This window comes from Eschrichtius robustus, chromosome 20, assembly GCF_028021215.1.
Source record: "Eschrichtius robustus isolate mEscRob2 chromosome 20, mEscRob2.pri, whole genome shotgun sequence".
NCBI classification, from domain to species: Eukaryota; Metazoa; Chordata; class Mammalia; order Artiodactyla; family Eschrichtiidae; genus Eschrichtius; species Eschrichtius robustus.
In genome coordinates, this window is record NC_090843.1 from 58,659,755 (window position 1) to 58,677,799 (window position 18,045).

At 49.4% G+C, this 18,045-nt stretch overlaps 1 protein-coding gene across 2 annotated transcripts in view; it reads right to left on the reverse strand.

Annotated features, from left to right (window-relative positions):
* MYH10 (myosin heavy chain 10) overlaps nucleotides 1-18,045 on the reverse strand; it is a 137,408-nt gene that overhangs the window by 9,658 nt on the left and 109,705 nt on the right. For both annotated transcript variants that reach the window (XM_068531572.1, XM_068531573.1), the window contains 12 exons: nucleotides 15,320-15,457; nucleotides 14,395-14,518; nucleotides 12,923-13,094; nucleotides 11,635-11,847; nucleotides 9,025-9,169; nucleotides 8,219-8,425; nucleotides 6,973-7,077; nucleotides 5,731-5,883; nucleotides 5,140-5,388; nucleotides 4,645-4,857; nucleotides 2,847-3,059; nucleotides 1,626-1,787 (listed from right to left, as the gene is read on the reverse strand). In XM_068531572.1, coding sequence (XP_068387673.1) covers nucleotides 1,626-1,787; nucleotides 2,847-3,059; nucleotides 4,645-4,857; nucleotides 5,140-5,388; nucleotides 5,731-5,883; nucleotides 6,973-7,077; nucleotides 8,219-8,425; nucleotides 9,025-9,169; nucleotides 11,635-11,847; nucleotides 12,923-13,094; nucleotides 14,395-14,518; nucleotides 15,320-15,457 — 2,094 coding nt within the window. The remainder of the gene's footprint in view (nucleotides 1-1,625; nucleotides 1,788-2,846; nucleotides 3,060-4,644; nucleotides 4,858-5,139; nucleotides 5,389-5,730; nucleotides 5,884-6,972; nucleotides 7,078-8,218; nucleotides 8,426-9,024; nucleotides 9,170-11,634; nucleotides 11,848-12,922; nucleotides 13,095-14,394; nucleotides 14,519-15,319; nucleotides 15,458-18,045) is intronic.

Genomic DNA, 18,045 nt, shown 5'->3' on the forward strand with positions numbered 1-18,045 from the left:
TGAGCCTGCATGCCACAACTACTGAAGCCCGCGCACCTAGAGCCTGTGCTCCACAACAGAGAAGGCACCCGCAATGAGAAGCCCGCGCACCGCAACGAAGAGCAGCCCCCGCTCGCCGCAACTAGAGAAAGCCCGTGCGCAGCAACGAGGACCCAACACAGCCAAAGATAGATAAATAAATTTATAAAAAAAAAACAAACCACAACGAGATACCACTTCATACCCACTGGGATGGCTATAATTAAAAGATACATAGACAATAGCAATTGTTGGTGAGGATGTAGAGAAACTGGAATCCTCATACATAGCTGGTAGGAATGTAAAATGTTGCTGTGGAAAGAATGGGCAGTTCTCAAAGTTAAACAGAATTACCATATAACCTAGCAAAACACACATCCACACAAATATATGTGAATGTTCATAGCAGCAGTATTCACAGTAGCTAAAAAGTCAAAGTAACTCAAACGCCAACTGATGAATGGATTAATAAAAAAATATGGTATGTCCAAACGATGGAATATTATTTGGTAATAAAAAGAATGAAGTACTTATTTATGCGACAACATGGTGAACCTTGAAAACATGCTAAGTGAAAGAAGCTGGTCACAAAAAGCCACATGTTGTAGGATTCCATTTATATGACATGTCCAGCATAGGCAAATCTATAGAGACAGAAAGTAGATTAGTGGTTGATCAATGTTGGATGTGGCAGAGATAGTGTGGAGTCACAGCTAATGGGCACAGGGTCTCTTTTAGAGGGAACCAAAGTGTCCAAAACGAGACAGCGGGTGATGCTCGCAACAGCCCCTATGAATATTCTGAAAAACAGCAAAAACACTTTAAATGGGTAAATTGAATGGTGTGTGAATCATATATCTCCATAAAGCTGTTAAAGTCATAGTAATATAATTTATATTCTTTGTAATTAGCTGGTCAAAGTAAAAACCTTTGTATTTAGCTTTTTAAAAAAGTGTAAGGAAGCAAATAAGTTACTCATGAAACTATTATCCAGAGATGACTTTTCCTTCTAAACTTTTTTTCTAAATGTGTCTATCTACATGTCTATGTATCTTCCTGTGTCACTGCGTACATATCCCCATCATTTGAATGGCTGGCAGTCCACCTACATTTAGGTTATTTCCATTTTTGCCATCATAAATAACACTTCAGCTACATACATACAAAAGTGATGATTCAATCAGACGGAAAGGCTCACTAAAGCTCACGGCGCCAGCGGAGGGAAGTCGACACTACTCTCCTCTCGGTGGCTTAGTGGCTGCATGTTTAGTTGAGCATCAGAGGCTGTTCAGAGCCCCAAAAGCTCACCCCGCTGGTGACTCCACCCCGATCAGTCCAAGTGGGGCAAGCACTGGCCCATCGTAGACACTGGAGCTGCACAACACGTGCCATCTTTATGGCCTGTGGCCCCAACCCACAGCCGAGGCTGACGGCTGCACCGTGCTCTCTGCAGGGGTGACCTGGCAACCCTGAGCCTGCGGGCAAGATGGCAGGCTGGGTGCTGCCCAGAGCCCTTCTCCCCAGCTTCACGGGCCATGTCGCGCTAGATCTAAGTAGGGCCAGATGACACCTACCACCACCAAAGACTGACGGCTGGCCGCACTTACCTGAAGTTTGCGGAGCTGCTTGATCACTTCATCCCTAGCTTTGTTTGCAGCCTCGATCTGCGCTTCCAGGTCCTTCAGGTCTATTTCCATTTTCTTCTTTGAAGCCACAGCAAGGGCCCGCTGTTTCCGCTCATCCTCCAGCTCAGCCTCCAGCTCCCGCACCTAATGGACCGCATCGGGTTACGCTGGTCAGACCCGGTGCCCCACCCAGAGAACCGGCACATGAGGGCTCGGGTTACTCTGGAGAGGTGCCGTCTGCCACTGGGCAGTTATTACTGTTATTAGCAGTTAATTTGTACAGAGAGATCTTTCACCACCACCACTGGTACAAACCATTTCCACTGACCACAGCAAAGGCACGTAAGGAGGCAGAGCTCATGGTCTCAGTGATGCAACGAGACTGACTGGCCCACGTGCCCGGAGCAGAGGTCTCGGGCCAGCACCTTGCGGGTGGGCCAGCACCCCGTGGGCAAGCCAGCCAGGATGCAGACCCTCCAGCCCCAGTCAGGCCTTCAGGTGACACACCCTGCTAAGTCCATTCTGAATTCCCGACCCACAGAAACTCAGTTAATGTGTGTTGTTTTAAGTCACTAAGTTTGAGGTTAATTTGTTATCTAGCAATAAATGACTAATAAAATATTAGTGGACTGCAAATAACAAAGCAAAATTAAATATATCTCAGATCCAAGACTTGATAACCATGAACTCCAAGGGACTGAGAAAATATCCAAAATTAATTTTTAAAGTAAACTTTTAAATTAGAAGTTTAACATGCGCTCAGGAAAGTATATAAATCATAAGTGCCCAAGCAACTTCTTAAAATTAAAAAAATGTAAATACCTAGAGTTTTCCCTTTAAAGAGTGGCTTAACGAGGACGTGTGATCTGACCTTCGGAATACTCTGAATCACCTTGTCAGGTACATACTGATTCTTCCCTTTATCGATACTCATAAGACTCACAGAACTTGAACCTGACTACATATCCCTGGAGATTCCACTAAGGACTTTTCAGTGGATGTCCTGGCTTGTAAGTAGCAGTGATATTATCTGAGAAACAGGAAATCAAAACCAGTTGTATTACACTTTAAAGAATTATCAAATGACCAAATAAATTTCCTCCAGCTAATATGTTCCAATGTGAATGAATAAGATATTGACCCAAAACTGGGCTTTGAGAACAAACCGGTCCCTGTCCCGGGGGCCGCTCTTCCATGACCCACCTGTTTAACGAGGAGCCGCTTCTTCTCCTCGTTCTGCTCATCTCTGGCCTGCAAGTCCCTCTCGAACTGGGCCTTCATGGCCTGCATGTTGACCTCCAGGCGAAGCTTGGCGTCTTCCGTAGCCTGAAGCTCATCTTCCAGCTCTTCCAGCTGGGTCCTCATTTCCTCCACCTGCTGCTCTAGGGCCCGTTTGGATTTTTCAAGTTCATGAACCTAGACCACGGGAAGCACAGGGAGGGGATGACCCTTGGTGGAGGGACAAGCGAGGACAGCAGTTCCTGTTTTATAGGCACCCCTCCCCCACATGCATCCTTCCCTCCCACTGCAGCTGCGCTAGTCCTCATTTCAGAGCGCGCCACCTGAATGACAGGCCTGGTTTCTTCATTCACATGTGCTCTAGAGTCGATCAGTTACTCTCCCATGACCTTGAAGCCGAGAGATCTTTAAAAGCGGTGAACAATAGAAAAAGAGCATGGTGTCAGGGGAATTGCCTGTTGATTGGCCATTGGCCTGAGGTCTGTGTCTAACATAGTACATCCCTCTTGCTGTGGAAAAGGTCATTTGTATTGAAAATGCACATGTGGAGACTTACATACTAGGTGTGTGAGGCCCGCAAAGCAGGGTACAGTGAAAAAGAGAGGTTTGACCTTTCTCTGCGCAAAGATCCCCACCACACGTGTTTACTAAGTTCTCGGTGCCAAGCGCTGTGCTGGGTGCTCCCCCTTCACGTCCCCTCTGATCCTGGAGACAATCCTGAGGCAGGTGTGTGCAGGTGCTATTAGTATGTGTCCCTTTGGGGTTCACTGCCATGTCAGTTCTCACGCGGGCAGGAGAAGCCTTACAGCGTGAGGAGGGCCTGTGTCTCTCAGTGTCCGGCACTTCACAGGCACAAAGGAAATGCTCGTGGAATGAATGTGGGACTGTCGTTTGTTCTAAAGAAAACTAATATGGAACAAGAAAATGGAATCAGTGGTGGAATCTCTCTCTCTACATTTTACTATGTAATCCTGGCCATTTCTACTCTAGGAGGCCTCTTCTTGTCCACGGGGCCGGTCCCCAGGCTGCAGGAGACTCAGCAGGAAGGTAGGACAGTCCTTCCTCCCTTATGATGTGGCCAGAGAGGCCGTGTCCCAGGAAAATGGGCTTTTATCTTTAGAGAGGACTTTATGCTTTTCAGGGCACAGCTGCAGCAGCTTCATGAAACAGGCAAGTATCACGTCCATTTGACAGAAGAGGAAAACTTAGGCTTAGACAGGTTAAATGGGAGCTTGGGGGAGAGTCAAGCCCTGAACCTGTTCTGACCCCCAGGCCTGGGTCCCCGTCACTATCCTCAACACCTCGTACACTAGGGGAGGGAGGTAGGGTAAATAAAAATCACAGCAGCTCTTGGGGAAGGCGTGTGCAGTGGGAGGACAAGGGGGTCCCACCTGGCTCCTCCTCTCCAGCTTCCCCACTCGGTGCAGGAGACAGATCCCACTACCCTCAATCTGAGGGGACTTCAGGTACTTGCGTTTGATAACCACCTGAGACTCAGGAACAGAGAAACCCTTCATTAAAAGGACCCCTGCCAGGATGCAGCTTAGGGTGGGGAGGGCCCGTGAAAGCGACAAGAACTCCCCGCCTGGCTTTGGCACAGGTAACCGAGAACAGACTGCAGAAAACCTGATGGCTTATCCTGGGAGTCTTTAACCCCCTATTTATATACCGGCCAAGACACTCCCAGTCCGCTTCGCTGTAGGGCTGGGCCTTCCCAGAGCCGCCTGCCTGCCCTGAAGGCACCGGTCCCCGGGACACTCACGTTCTTGCCCACGTCGTCCTTGGAGCTCATCAGGTCCTCCATGTCTGCCCGCAGCTGCTTGTTCTGCCGCTCAGACTCTTCCTTGGCCTCCAGGGCCTCCTCAAGGGCGCGGGCCAGGGACAGGGCTTTGGTTTCCTTCTCTCTGGCCTCTGCTTCGGCCCGGTCTCGCTCTTCCGCGTAGCGGGCAGAGACGTTCTTCTCTTCTGCTAACAGCTACATGGGATGGTGTTGGGAAACAGCAAAAATCGATTTCAGAAGCAACACAGACGCCTCTCATTTGCTACGTGCCTGAATTACTGCTAAGAATACCAGGGGTGTTCTCCTGTCTCCTTCTTTATGCTGGTCTGCTTTTTCCAATTTTGCTATAAATATATATTGCTCTTAAATAAGAAAGGATTATTTTAAGCCGAAATGACAAAGGCGAGGGCTTTGCCAGGAGGAAACACGTGTGGCGCTGGCCCTGGAGCCCAGGGGTGGGGAGCGCTGGGCACCCACCTGATCGAACTTCTTCTGCTTCTTCTCCAAGTTGGAGACGATCTGGCGCTGGTGGTCCAGGTCCACCAGCAGGTCATCGAGCTCCTGCTGCAGGCGGTTCTTGGTCTTCTCCAGCTTGTCGTAGGCCAGGGCCTTCTCCTCCAGGCGCTGGCTCAGTGCTTCCACGTCTTTAAGGAGCTTCTTCTTGGCTTCTTCCAAACTTTCAATTGTCCCCAGGTCATCATCTACTTTCTTCTTGGTATCTGTCAACTGAGGGAAAAAAGATCACTATTAAAGAACTCAACTGGATTTCACACTTGAGGAATAAAGATAAAATTTGTTTTCACTATTCTGTCAGAAGAAATAATAGAAAGCAATACTATGTGTTTCTGAGCAAATGAATCTTAGACCATAAATTTCTTCACTGATCACCTATAAAAGGATGACTGGATTGGAATTTACATAGTTGACACCGTCCGAGGGTCTTTACCTTGCTCCCAACAAGACCCAATTAACTGTCCCAAGTGGAGCTGAAACCACCCAGCAGGGCAGGGATGTTAGCTGCTAAACACACACGTTGAGGCCACACAGCGTCCCAAGTGGATCACGCACCTGGGCCTGCAGGGCCAGCACCTGCTTTTCCAGGTTCTTCCTGGCCTCCTCCTCCTCCTCCTGCTGCTCCTGAAGGCTGTTCTTCTCCTCCTCCAGCTGCCGGATCCGACTGCTCAGGTTCAGTTTCTGGCGTGTCTCTTCCTGAAGAAGCTCCTGTTTATTTTTATAAACGGTCAGTACTTAGGTTATGGTAATCACCCAAACCACAATGCCTCTGCTAAAAAAAAACAGAGTCTCAGTGTGTGAGAAATACCCAGTGATGTTAACAAACAAGCGATTTTAAAACACACCTGATCATTTAACAAGTGCCCTTAATACAATATTGCTTTAAAGTTGTTCACGAGGGAATTCCCTGGCAGTCCAATGGTTAGGACTCCGCGCTTTCACTGACGAGGGCGCGGGTTCAGTCCCTGGTCGGGGAACCAAGATCCTGCAAGCCGTGCAGTGTGGCCAAAAAACCAGAAACAAACTTGTTCACGAGCAATGGCAGCGTCACCCCCCCCAGGGGCCCAGGCCAGGGACCTGCGAGCTTCCCTTTCCCACATCTTTTATCACTCCTGGAATCCTCTCCTGTTTCTCTCAGGTCAGCGTTAATGAACAAAAGCCATGAGAAAATGTCTAAAATGGCCAGCAACGCACGAATGTATAACAGGACCGCTGCCTGGTGAACCACACCCCAGGCAGCGCCCGGCCAGACAGCAAGAGCCGCCTCCCAGGCACCCACATGCCTGCCAGACACAGGAACCGCAGGCTCTAGATATGAGCTCAAAGGTGAGTTCCTGAGCATCAGGGCTGGTTTTGGTGCAAGATGGTTGAAAATAAACGTAGAGCAGAATGGCTTCCCTGGTGGCGCAGTGGTTAAGAATCTGCCTGCCAATGCAGGGGACACGGGTTCGATCCCTGGTCCGGGAAGATCCCACATGCCGCGGAGCAACTAAGCCCGTGCGCCACAACTACTGAGCCTGTGCTCTAGAGCCCACAAGACACAACTACTGAAGCCCGCGCGCCTAGAGCCCGTGCTCCGCGGCAAGAGAAGCCACCATGATGAGTAGCCCCCGCTTGCAGCAACGAAGATCCAACACGGCCAAAAATAAATAAATAAATAAATTTATATAAAGAAAAAAAAGTAGAGGAGAAGATCAGAGGTGATAAGAGGGCAGTTCTGGGAATAGCATGTTTCACCAACTTACAGATCACAGAAACAGCAAAGTTACTATTAACGCCCCACCCCTGGGGGAATACCTGTGTGTCCTGGAGTTGAGACTCAAGACCAGCTGCGTCCTTGGCAAACTTAATACCCTTTTTCTCTGCTTCTTCTAGAAGAGTTGAGACATTATCCAGTTCATTCTGCAAGGAGGAGTGAAAGGTTATGACTCACTTCAGCAGTAGGCAGAGAGAAACGAGTGGTGGCTCTGGACCCTAAATGCACACGGAGCGAGCATGTCGCGGGGAGGAGGGGCCGGCCTCAGCTACGGAGGGCTCACCGCCGAGAGTCTACCGCCCGCACGAGCAGGCCCGGAGCCGGCCACCGCAGACAGCCTCCCCTACCACCCGGCCAGGGATGCTTCGGACGGCACAGCCCGCACGTGGAGGGCGTTCTCCTAACTGGCTTGCTCTCTTGTGTTGCAGCGTCAAGAGACAAAAATTATACCAAAGCCTCTGAAAGAGTGGCTGCTTTCCTATGCGAGGAGGCTCAAGACCGGCAGGTGGTTTATTTTAACCCTTTTTCACACGAAGATGCACTGTCCATATGCTGGGGGGAGGTGGGTAGGGGGCGCAAGTATTCATTTTCTTAGAGAACTTGAAAACTTTATCACACAGATTCAAAGAAGTTTAAATTCTAAGAGTCACAGCCCACAGTTCTTTTTAAGCTGAAAGAAAATCTGGTATGATATATTTATCATGAATATGTAGCCATTTCTTACGGTCGGATTTTATGAATAACGTGGTAAAAACATTTTTTTCTTTTTCGTGTTTAATTAATGGTAGCTCTAAAATACCTCCCCCCAGAAACCCCCGTGGCGTAAGACCTTCCGTGTTTTTTTGTGGGGACAGTGGGCCTTAGACAAGAGGGACAGGAGTGGGCCTTAGACAAGAGGGACAGGAGTCGCCCTTCGTCCTAGTCTGTCCTCTAGTCACATGAGCAAAGGCAAGGCACACGGAGTACGTTTCTATACTTGAAACTCAAGCTGGTGGCGTTTGTTTTTCCTCATTTTAGCAATGCCCTTCAGAGATCCCCTGCTTCATCAGTCTTGGCAGCAGTGGGGCGAGGAGGGCTGTGGACTCGGCAGAGCCCAGAGGCAGGCGAGCTTCTCACGTCCTCGTCCACCAGACTCACCCGGGGGGCGCTGTGAGCTTCAAGTGGGAGGACAACACAAGGAGCCTCACGTGGACCTGGGGCAGCCCGGGCGCCCCCAGTGTCAGTCCCCTCCCCCCCAACCCCGCCAGACACTGGGGGCGACGTCCAGGAAAGGCTGTCCAGGCCTACCTGTAACTTGTTCGCTTTCTCGGCCAGTTCCACCCTCAGTCTGTCTCCTTCCGAGACCTTGGCGTGGAGCTCCTGGACCTGGGCGTCCAGCTTCTTCCGCTTGTGCTCAGACTCGGCCTTGACCTGCTGCAGCACCTTCACCTCGCACGCCAGCTCCTTGTTGTCCGTCTCCAGGCCCTGCTTGTTCTTCTCCAGATTTGCTTTGAACTAGGAGAGAGGAGGGAAAAAGAGTTCACTAGCAGTTTTACAACAGGGGACGCAAAGGGCATGGCTTTGGGATCCGGAGAACCGTGCTGACACGGGGTGAGCCTGCAGTCGACATCTGTTGCATAAATGAAGGAAGACACCTGCTGTTCGCGGAGCGTGAAGACTTCTGTGGGTGGAGCACCCCTGTACACACCGCTCAGGGCAGCAGATACAGTCTGGGCGGGGGGGCGGGGTGCTGGCAGCAGTGCGGGGAGCCAGCACGTGAGATACGGAAGCGAGAACGACGTGTGCGGTGCCTGAGGCAGACGGGGGGCAGGAGGGACGGGGGGGCAGGAGGGACGGGGGGGCAGGAGGGGCGGGGCACCAGGAACACTTGAAGGGCCGGGCGACTTCCGGGCAGCAGGTGAGCGAGAGCAGACTTCCAGCTGCTGAAGGTTTAGAGCTAAGTCATCAGGAGGAAGAGGGTTATCGGTGAGAGGAATATGTGATTCTAAAATAACATCAAGGGCGCCTGGCTCTCCCAGGCCAGCAGTGTGCTTTCAGAGAGCAGCCGCCGCGGGGGCATCTGGCCGCCCGCGCTGCCCACCGACGCGTCCTACCCGCTTCGCCTGCTCCAGCTGCTCCGAGAGCTCCTCCAGGGCGGTCGCGTGCCTCTGCCTCATGTCCTGGATCTGAGCCTCGTGGTTCTTCGTTTCCTCCTCAAGAGCCTTCTTCAGCTCTGCCACTTCTTGTTCACGTTTGGTGCTAGAGAAACATTAATTTTAGAGGGAGAAGCTCAGAATTAGTTGAATGACTAAATTAAATGCACATTTTTAAAGTTCTGCTTTTGTTTGAAACATGGCATGGATTCCAGGAGGCTGGCGTGTCTGTTACTGTGGTAGCGGGAAACCTTCCAGAACCAGCACGACCCCCATTCCACATGCGACTTACAGTCGAGACACGGTGTAACGTCCCTAAGGGTCTTTGGACGTTCGGGGCAGCCTGGGTGCATCACAGGCCAGGCGCTGCTTAACACAAGATGCCAAAATGCCTGCCACAGCACCAGCTGGCATTTCAATAAAACCGGAAGAGGGTAAATCCCCAAAAGCGCTGGTAAAGGCTCATCAGGCAGGACACTGCACCCCGACAAAAGTGGGGCCGAGCACCACCTTTAATTTAAGCGCACAGCTCAATGCTGAAACCAGTTAAGGTAAATACCACTCCTGCTGAGAGCTGCCGTAACACGGAGAGCCTAGAGAGCAGTAACTTTCCAATCATCCTGAAGCACAACTCTGGCAAACTTGCTCTAAAACCCGTAGCCAGTTAGAACAGTGACATATATGCTGATCGCTGTGTGGGCGCACTTTCCTCTCTTTACAAGGAAGTGAAATCTAGGGGCTGCGACCAGCTGCAGCAAAGAGAAAAGGGGCCCAGGTGGCTGCTAGCTCCGGGGTGGCAGGTCACCAGACGAAGGGAGCCACCGGCGTCGCGGTGGTGCAGCCGGGCTCGGCCACACGTTCGCTGGAGGCGAAAGGCGTGCGGGGGTCTGGCCTTGGCCTCTGCCAGCTTCCGTGCAGAGGCAGGGATGGATGCTGGCGGTGGAGGAGGGGCACCAGCATCCAAGCATCAGCCCAGCAAGACAGGCTCCATCGAGGTTACTTCAGTCCACCCCCCATCTACCAGATGGCAACACCATTTCCCCTGACGCATCGGAACTGCAGGCCGTCCGACCCCTTCACCAGCAGGAGCAGGGAGTGCTGTGTTGGAGCACATCCACGGTTTTAACAAATATGCACATACTGGACTTCCCTGGCGGTCCGCTGGTTAAGACTCCGTGCTTCCAGTGCATGGAGGGTGGGTTTGATCCCTGGTCGGGGAACTAAGATCCTGCAAGCCGTGCAGTGTGGCAAAAAAAATTAAAAAAAAAAAAAAAAAAAAAGCGCATATCATTGGTACTTTTGTTTTTTAAAACAAGAGTTGAAGGGAAGAAGTGAGCAGAACCTTTTTTTCTACCGTGGTTGAAAGCCCAGCTGAGAATGGCTATTTCAACCAAGTCTAATCATTAGACTGTGGGTTCCAGCCCACAGTTCAGTGGTTTCCAGATATTTAAAAAGCAGGTATTTTAAAGACAAGGCCAGGACTTAAAACTGCTAAAAGCAGAGCTGCTCTGTGGAGGCGGGTAGGAGCCTCTAGCCCCACCGGCTCAGGTGGCTCTGCGGGGAAACACCCTTCCGTTGCCGGGAGGCCCTGCGTGCTCGCGGGCAAAGTCCCTGGCACGTTACCGGGCTCACCTCCTCCGTTTCTTCAGCACTGAGCGCTCCGGACACCCACCGTCTGACCTCACCTGGCGGCTCGGCACGGCTTCTCTCCAGGCCCAGCACCCGACGGGCACGCGCCCCCTACCCACCTGCCTCTGTAAATGACCCCTACTGCGCTCGCCTTACTGCAGGCTCTCCCTGAGCCCCCTTCTCGGGGGCAGGCTCCCCTTCCCACCACTCACAGCCTGGGACAGGCGGCAGCGGTGTGGGTGTGTGCGCGCGTGCGAGCATGTGCACGGCCAGGTCTACCCGCCAAGGCAGCCTGGGGATTCCTGGGCTGGCCTCACGCGGCCGGCAGCTTGGTCTTGAGGGGGGAGGAGCCGGTCAGGAGGAGGCCAGCAGGGGCCTCAGGCAGCCCACCTGCCCACCGCTAGCTGCGCGCGCTCTCCCGGGGCTTCCCGTGAGTCGAGTCTGGCTGCGCGCGTCACTTTCCTCTTGCCTGCCCTCGGCGGCTGGCCCATCTGTTACGTGGGTACCTGCACTCACCCGTCCTTTTGTCTCTGTGGACACGGGCCCCCTTCTCGTCTGTTTCCGCACCACTGTTCATCAGACCAATTGCTGCAGCCAGCAGATGCCCAAACACCCCCAACTCCTCCCGTTTCTGTGTCTGTCCCCTCTAGCCCTCTGGCCCCTGCCCCCCCCCCCTTACTTGGTTCAGGTGTAACTCTCCCTCCAGCCCCGTGTGCGCACCTGGGGCTCTTCTGATCACACCTCCCTCTGCGCACCTGGCTGTGGTGCATCCACCTGCCCTGCGCTTTCTACCTACAGGCCGGTTGGTTTCTAACCACCGAGATTTTGTTACCGTTCCACCTGCCACTGTTTCCAGGAGGGAGAGAGGGTGCTCCAAGTGACAGCATACAGGAAAACACCGCCCTCCCCGAGGACGGGCATCTCTGCCCTGCCCCCGCTTACCGCAGCTCCTGCTGAGCTGCCGTGGTGTCCAGCGTGTCCTCAAGCTCTGTCTTCAGGGCTTCCAGCTCCTCACTCAAGTCCCTCTTCTGCTTTTCCGCCTTGTTCCGCGAAGCCTTCTCGGATTCAAAGTCTTCCTGCAGCTCAGCAAGCTGGGCTTGCAGCTCTCGCACGACTTTAAGCGCGTTGTTCTTGTGCAGCGTCTCGTCGTCACCCCTGCGGAGACACCCGGGCACGGGGAGCGCTCAGAGCCGGCGCCCGGGGGCTCTTCCCACAAGGAGACCCTGAGACACCACCCCCAGCCCACGGCCCACGGCTTGGAGGCCCAGAGCTGGTATCAGGACGGAGTCTGGGTCCTGTCCAGAAGGCTAATAAAGTTCTCCGTGAAAAGGGAGGACCATCTCACTTTAATGATTATAATATTTAAAAGTTCCCTCTCAAGCAAACGTTCTTCTAGTTAAAACACTGCTCAAGGTAGCGGTCTTGTCCGTCAGATTGGTTCCAGCCCACAGCGAATCTGCAAATTCAGAGAAGTTCTTGGAACAAAGTGGAAGCAGACCCGCCACCTTCACACCCTCCACTCTACGCTTTCTCTATCCTCTGGTGCATCTTTCTGCTCACGTGTGGTTTAATGTGGGTGGATGTTCTGACCGGGGATAGGCGGGAGGTGTGAGGTGAGGCAGGGGAAGCTGACTCATGAGAGCAAATGGAGAATTTGAGTTCTGGGTTGCAGCCCTCACGTCTGTAAGTGGCCAAAGAAAGACTAACAGTGACGGAGGCAGAGAAGAATTTCTGTTATAAGATTTTCTTGATTGTAATAAATCATAAATTAAACTGAGTCCTACGACCATGTAGCCAAATAGTTATTCTTTATAAAGAAATGAAACATTAGGTATAAATGTATTTACTATATATGACTTGCATTCTATAACTGAATGGTTTAGGACTGAATAGCAAATCATGCTAGAAGAGGGGGGAATATTTCTGAAAAGTGATTTCCTCTAGACTTCTAAATCATATTGAAATTAATCTGTAACGTACAGAAACCAGAACATTTGATATGGTTAAAACTGTTGGTTCAGGTGTGAATTTCCAAGGATTTCATGATATGACTCGTGATTTTTAAGTGTAAATACCAAGAAGGATTGATGAGATTTTCTGGCTGCCCCGACACAAATGCTCCTGGGTCTCCCAGGCCCGTGTCACACCCAGTGACAAGGAGGCCATAAGTCAGTGTCCCGGGGTCTCATCTGTCGGGAATCCCCCCTCCAGCCGCATGCCTAGTGCAGACCTGGCCAGGGCGCCCTGCAGCTCCTCCTCCTTCTTGGCCACCTGGATCTTGAGCTCGTCAATCTGCGCCTGGAGCTCAGCGATCTGGTCCTGCAGGTCCGTGGTCTCGCCGTCCAGTTTCCTTTTGGCCTTTTCCAGTTCCTGGCGGGTCTTCTCCTCCTTCTTTAAGCGCTCTTTAGGGCAAGATACAAGGAGCCCTTCAACACACTGAATGTCACTCCATAGGGACAAATTCAAAATATAAACTGATTAAAGTTGAAAATTAGCCATTGTATTCTAAAGCATGTCGCTGCCTTAATATCACCCTGCCAACCGCTCCATCACCTGAAACCCGTTAAGATCAAACCGAAGGCAAGATACGTTAGTAGGAGGGTGGAATTTTCAGGAAGAAACTGGGAGGATTCTAAGGATGTCCTTCCACAGGGAGCGGGCCCCCGCTATCAGAGCCAAAGTGACCTGGACCCCGTGCTGTGCCCGGGATTGCAGAGGGCTTGGCAGAGGCCGGGCGGCGTGTGACTCCTGTCACCCCACTCCCCTTTCACCGGGAATCCCTGGTTTGAACCCAGACTGCAGTTCCTGAGCCCTGAGGGCGAGAGGGCAGAGTGTGGGCATCTGTCCCGCCCGCGCCCTGAATCCTGCAGTGATTCCTTAATTAGGGCCGGGGATGCTTCCCTTCACACACTGTCCTCACCCGCCCATCAATCAGGTGAGAAAAGGACAGGCCTACCTGCCCTTCCCAGAAGAATCGCCTACGGGTAAGAACGGTTTATGGAGAGAATTTCAGGCTGACAACAACGAGGACAACAAAATCCTAAATACTGTTTTAGAGACCACTCATTTTCTCCCCGTTATAAACGACCACGCGACAGCACGGTGTTAAGAGCCACGCTCTTCCTCCTCTGTCGATGCCAGTCTCCAGCCGCGGGTCAAAGGGAAGGTTTTCTGGGCTCCTTCCAACTTCCACCCTCTTTCCTTATGTCTTTTGCAGAAGGCAGTGGTCCATTTTGCAAAACTCCTAGCATTTGCGGGCATGACTTGGGCCACCAGAGTGAGACACTGCTACCCTGCAGAGTCTCCTGTCCCTGCCAGGTTCTGTGTCAGCAGCTGTCCCTTTGTGAAGGGAAACCTAGGCACCTCGACGCAGCATTTACATTAAACACACACAAATTTAACGGCCCGTACAGCTCAAACTTAACTTAGGTCCCAACTGTGTCCACCAAAGGGCAATCTATTTTACTACAGGACCTAACTTTAAAAAGTAAAAGTTTAAAGATAATTTAGTGCCGTTTGATGGCACTAAATACTTGGTGACTAGGCAAATGACACCACCATATAAGAGGCCTATTTTAATAGTTGAACCCAAACTGATGAGCAATCCCCATGTACATATTCTATTACAGCATGTTCTGATTTAAGTAAAATCTAAAGGCTCACATGTCCTAGCCCTAAATTTCTCTAACCTCCAACACTCACCTTCTAAATCTGAGATCATCACTTCTTGCTTATTCCTGATCTTGGCCAGGTTTTTTGCCTTTTCTTCCTCTTCAGCCAGCTGAGAGGAACACTCAGCAATGCGATCTTCCATGAGTTTCTTTTCCTGAATAGGAAAAACGGCTTCAGAAAAGGCATTCAAAGTGACAACTGGGTTTGGTTATTACTTAGAAAACAAGTAACGTTGGCCCGCCCGCCTGGCCTGCAGTCCCGCAGCGGGGGCTGAATTTATTACCGCCCAGAGGGGAACAAGTCGTCGGTCAGTGTCCAAAGGGCACAAAATGTGCACGTTCAATCATCTCAGGGATTAAAAGGATATTTGGTGGATTAAAAAAATTAAATAATTTCTGTCTTTAGAAATCTATACCGACTATATATCTGTAGAGACTTAGAGAGAAAACTGAATAAATGAACTTGAAATCTTGAGAATTTCCTGTTTGAAGCCACTTTCAGTGAGAGCATTGACACAAGTATTTTCCATATTCTAAAATCAGCTCTTGGACTCCCCTGGTGGCGCAGTGGTTGAGAATCCGCCTGCCAATGCAGGGGACATGGGTTCGAGCCCTGGTCCGGGAGGATCCCACATGCCGCGGAGCAACTAAGCCCGTGCGCCACAACTACTGAGCCTGCGCTCTAGAGCCCGCGAACCACAACTACTGAGCCTGCGTGCCACAACTACTGAAGCCTGTGCACCTAGAGCCCGTGCTCTGCAACAAGAGAAGCCACCGCAATGAGTAGCCCACACACCACAACGAAGAGTAGCCCCCGCTCGCCGCAACTAGAGAAAGCCCACACACGGCAACGAAGACCCAACGCAGCCAAAAATAAATAAATAAAATAAACCTATTAAAAAAATAAAAATAAAAATAAAAATAAAATCAGCTCTTAAATGGAAATAGTCTCTTACTTTGATAAATTTGGAATTTTGGTCCTCGAGAAGCAGGATCTCCTCTTCCATCTTCTTGATCTTGGCCTCTGCCGTCACCTTCTCCAGCTGCAGTTTCTGGCGAGCCCCCTCCTCCTCGTCCAGCTGCTCCTCCAGGTCCTTGGGGAGAAGTACACGCGGTCAGTCTCCACACTTTCTCTACGAGATTCTACACATGCTAACAAGCAAGGTCAAAATGAAATGCCAATTCTTGATTCTCAAAATGGCAGGGTTATTTTTAAAAATATAAAATGTAATTATGTGAAACAGACACTTGTGTCCACTATAGGTTAAGTACAAAGTGCGTCAGTCCTTCTAGAAGCCAACATGGGAAAATGCAGCAGCTTTGAAAAAGAGCATTTCTTTTAAACCAGCAATTTCAGGAAAAGGCACAGATGTGATTTATATTTAAGAGACCTGTAGCAAAGTGTTATTTATCATGCTGAGGAACTATGAACATACTTCAGAAAAGTCTTGGTGATTAAAAGTGGGTATATTTGTAAAATGGGATAACGTGTAGTTATTAAAATCCGTACTTTAGAACAGTAGTAACACAGGGAAATTGAATAATACAGTCCAACTACATCAAACACATACTTCATTCATTCTACTATGTCTGTTTAGCCAAAAGAGAAGAGAAAGACGACTAAGAAACAACCATGGAAATAGTACAGGTTGGTGAGAAAGGGCTGTCTCAGGTCAGGTGTGCCGTGCCGTTCACAACATGAGCGCATCACCAAACTGGGTGGGATTCCAGAGTTTTACACATGGGTTTCCTATAACACGCTTCTCTTTATTTCATGCCCTACGTTATTGTAGCTAATAAACATATGCATTACAGAACAGAGTTGTACGTACAAATCAATATATGGCCAGTTTAAAAAACTTTCAAGGGACTTCCGTGGTGGCACAGTGGTTAAGAATCTGCCTGCCAGTGCAAGGGGCACGGGTTCAAGCCCTGGTCCGGGAAGATCCCACACGCCGCGGAGCAACCAAGCCTGTGCGCCGCAACTACTGAGCCTGTGCTCTAGAGCCCAAGAGCCACAACTACTGAAGCCCGCGTGCCACAACTACTGAAGCCCACGAGCCTAGAGCCCGTGCTCCGCAACCAGAGAAGCCACTGCAATGAGAAGCCCGCGCACTGCAACGAAGAGTAGCCCCCCGTTCGCTGCAACTAGAGAAAGCCCATGTGCAGCAACGAAGACCCAACGCAGCCAAAAATAAAGAAAGAAATAAACTTATATATAAAAATAATAATAAATAGAAGCTCATAAACACAGAGGTTAAAAAAAAGAAACTTTCAAGGGTAACTTTGGCTAAATAATTTACCACAGTTGATTCTGTAATGAAACCTCTGCACAGGATTAACTTTTTTTGTGAAAAACTTCAAACACACATATAAGTACAGAGTAGCACGGTGACCCTGACACAAGTGCATCAGCCCAAGCTTAACAAGCATCAGCTAATGGTCAGTGGTCACTTCTAAACCTCCAGCTTCTCCCTCCTCCCCGTGCATTATTTTGAAGCAAATCCCAGACATCATATTTCATCTGTAAACCTTCAGGCTCTATCTCTAAAAGATGAAGACCATTTAAAAATACACCTGTTTGAACTGGAGTCCAAATAAGGTTCACACATTGTGATTGACTGATAAGACCCTTAAGACTGCTTTAATCTCTAGGTTCCCTTAAATTTCTTTCTCCTCCCTTTTTCTCACCATTTATTTGTTAAAAAAAACCCCCAAAAAACCTCACAGGTCATTTGTCCTACAGTTTCCCAGAGTCTGGATTTTGTCCACTGCATCCCTGCACTGCACATTCCTAAGGTGACAAAAGCAGTAAACAGAACAGTGGGTCCAGTGTAATTCAATTAATAAATGAATCCACATATATCTGTTCAGAAATATATGCAAAAAAATAATAGGGATAATGGGATGATGGGTGGGAGGAGACTTATAAGTGCTATTTTGTATTCTCTGGGTATTCTACAATATAGTGTTATTATCAGGAAATTAATATTGAAAACAAAACAAAAACCAAAAACAGCTCTAGTAGTTTTTGTTTGAAAAGGAGACAGATCAGAAATCCCTGAAAGCCTCACAGGTGGGGGGGAAAAAAAAAAAAAAGGACACGAGACCAACAAGGTTGGGTTTTCCCAAGGGCCATGCAGTTAATATAGAATCTCAGATATTCCATAAAAGGGGGAAAAAACTAATATTTAATAATAACATTACCATAAATATTTTATAATGTGTTTGAATTTACAATGGAGATATTAAGATAACAGTGCGAAAACCCAGTGAAAGAGTCTAGAGTAAAGGTTATGAAGATGAAAAGTATTGAAAAACAAAACAAGCAAAAAACAACAACAACAAAAACCCTGTTCTTACAAGGAAATGCTTGTTTTCTAAAGAGAGAAATGCAAGCATTTCATGTGAAGTTGTTAAAACATGGAGCATAAAACAGTAGGTTGGGGAGACGAGATGACTTTGGGTGACCTTACCCTGTATGAGTAAAATATTATCACTGAAATGAGCACATGCCGTGAAACAAAGAGAAAATCAAAATGGAAAAAGAATTTGAAAAAGGATACATGTATATGTATAACTGAATTACTTTGCTGTATACCTGAAACTATCACAACATTGTTAATCAACTATACTCCAATATAAAATAAAAAGTTAAAAAAAAAAAGAGAAAATCGAAACT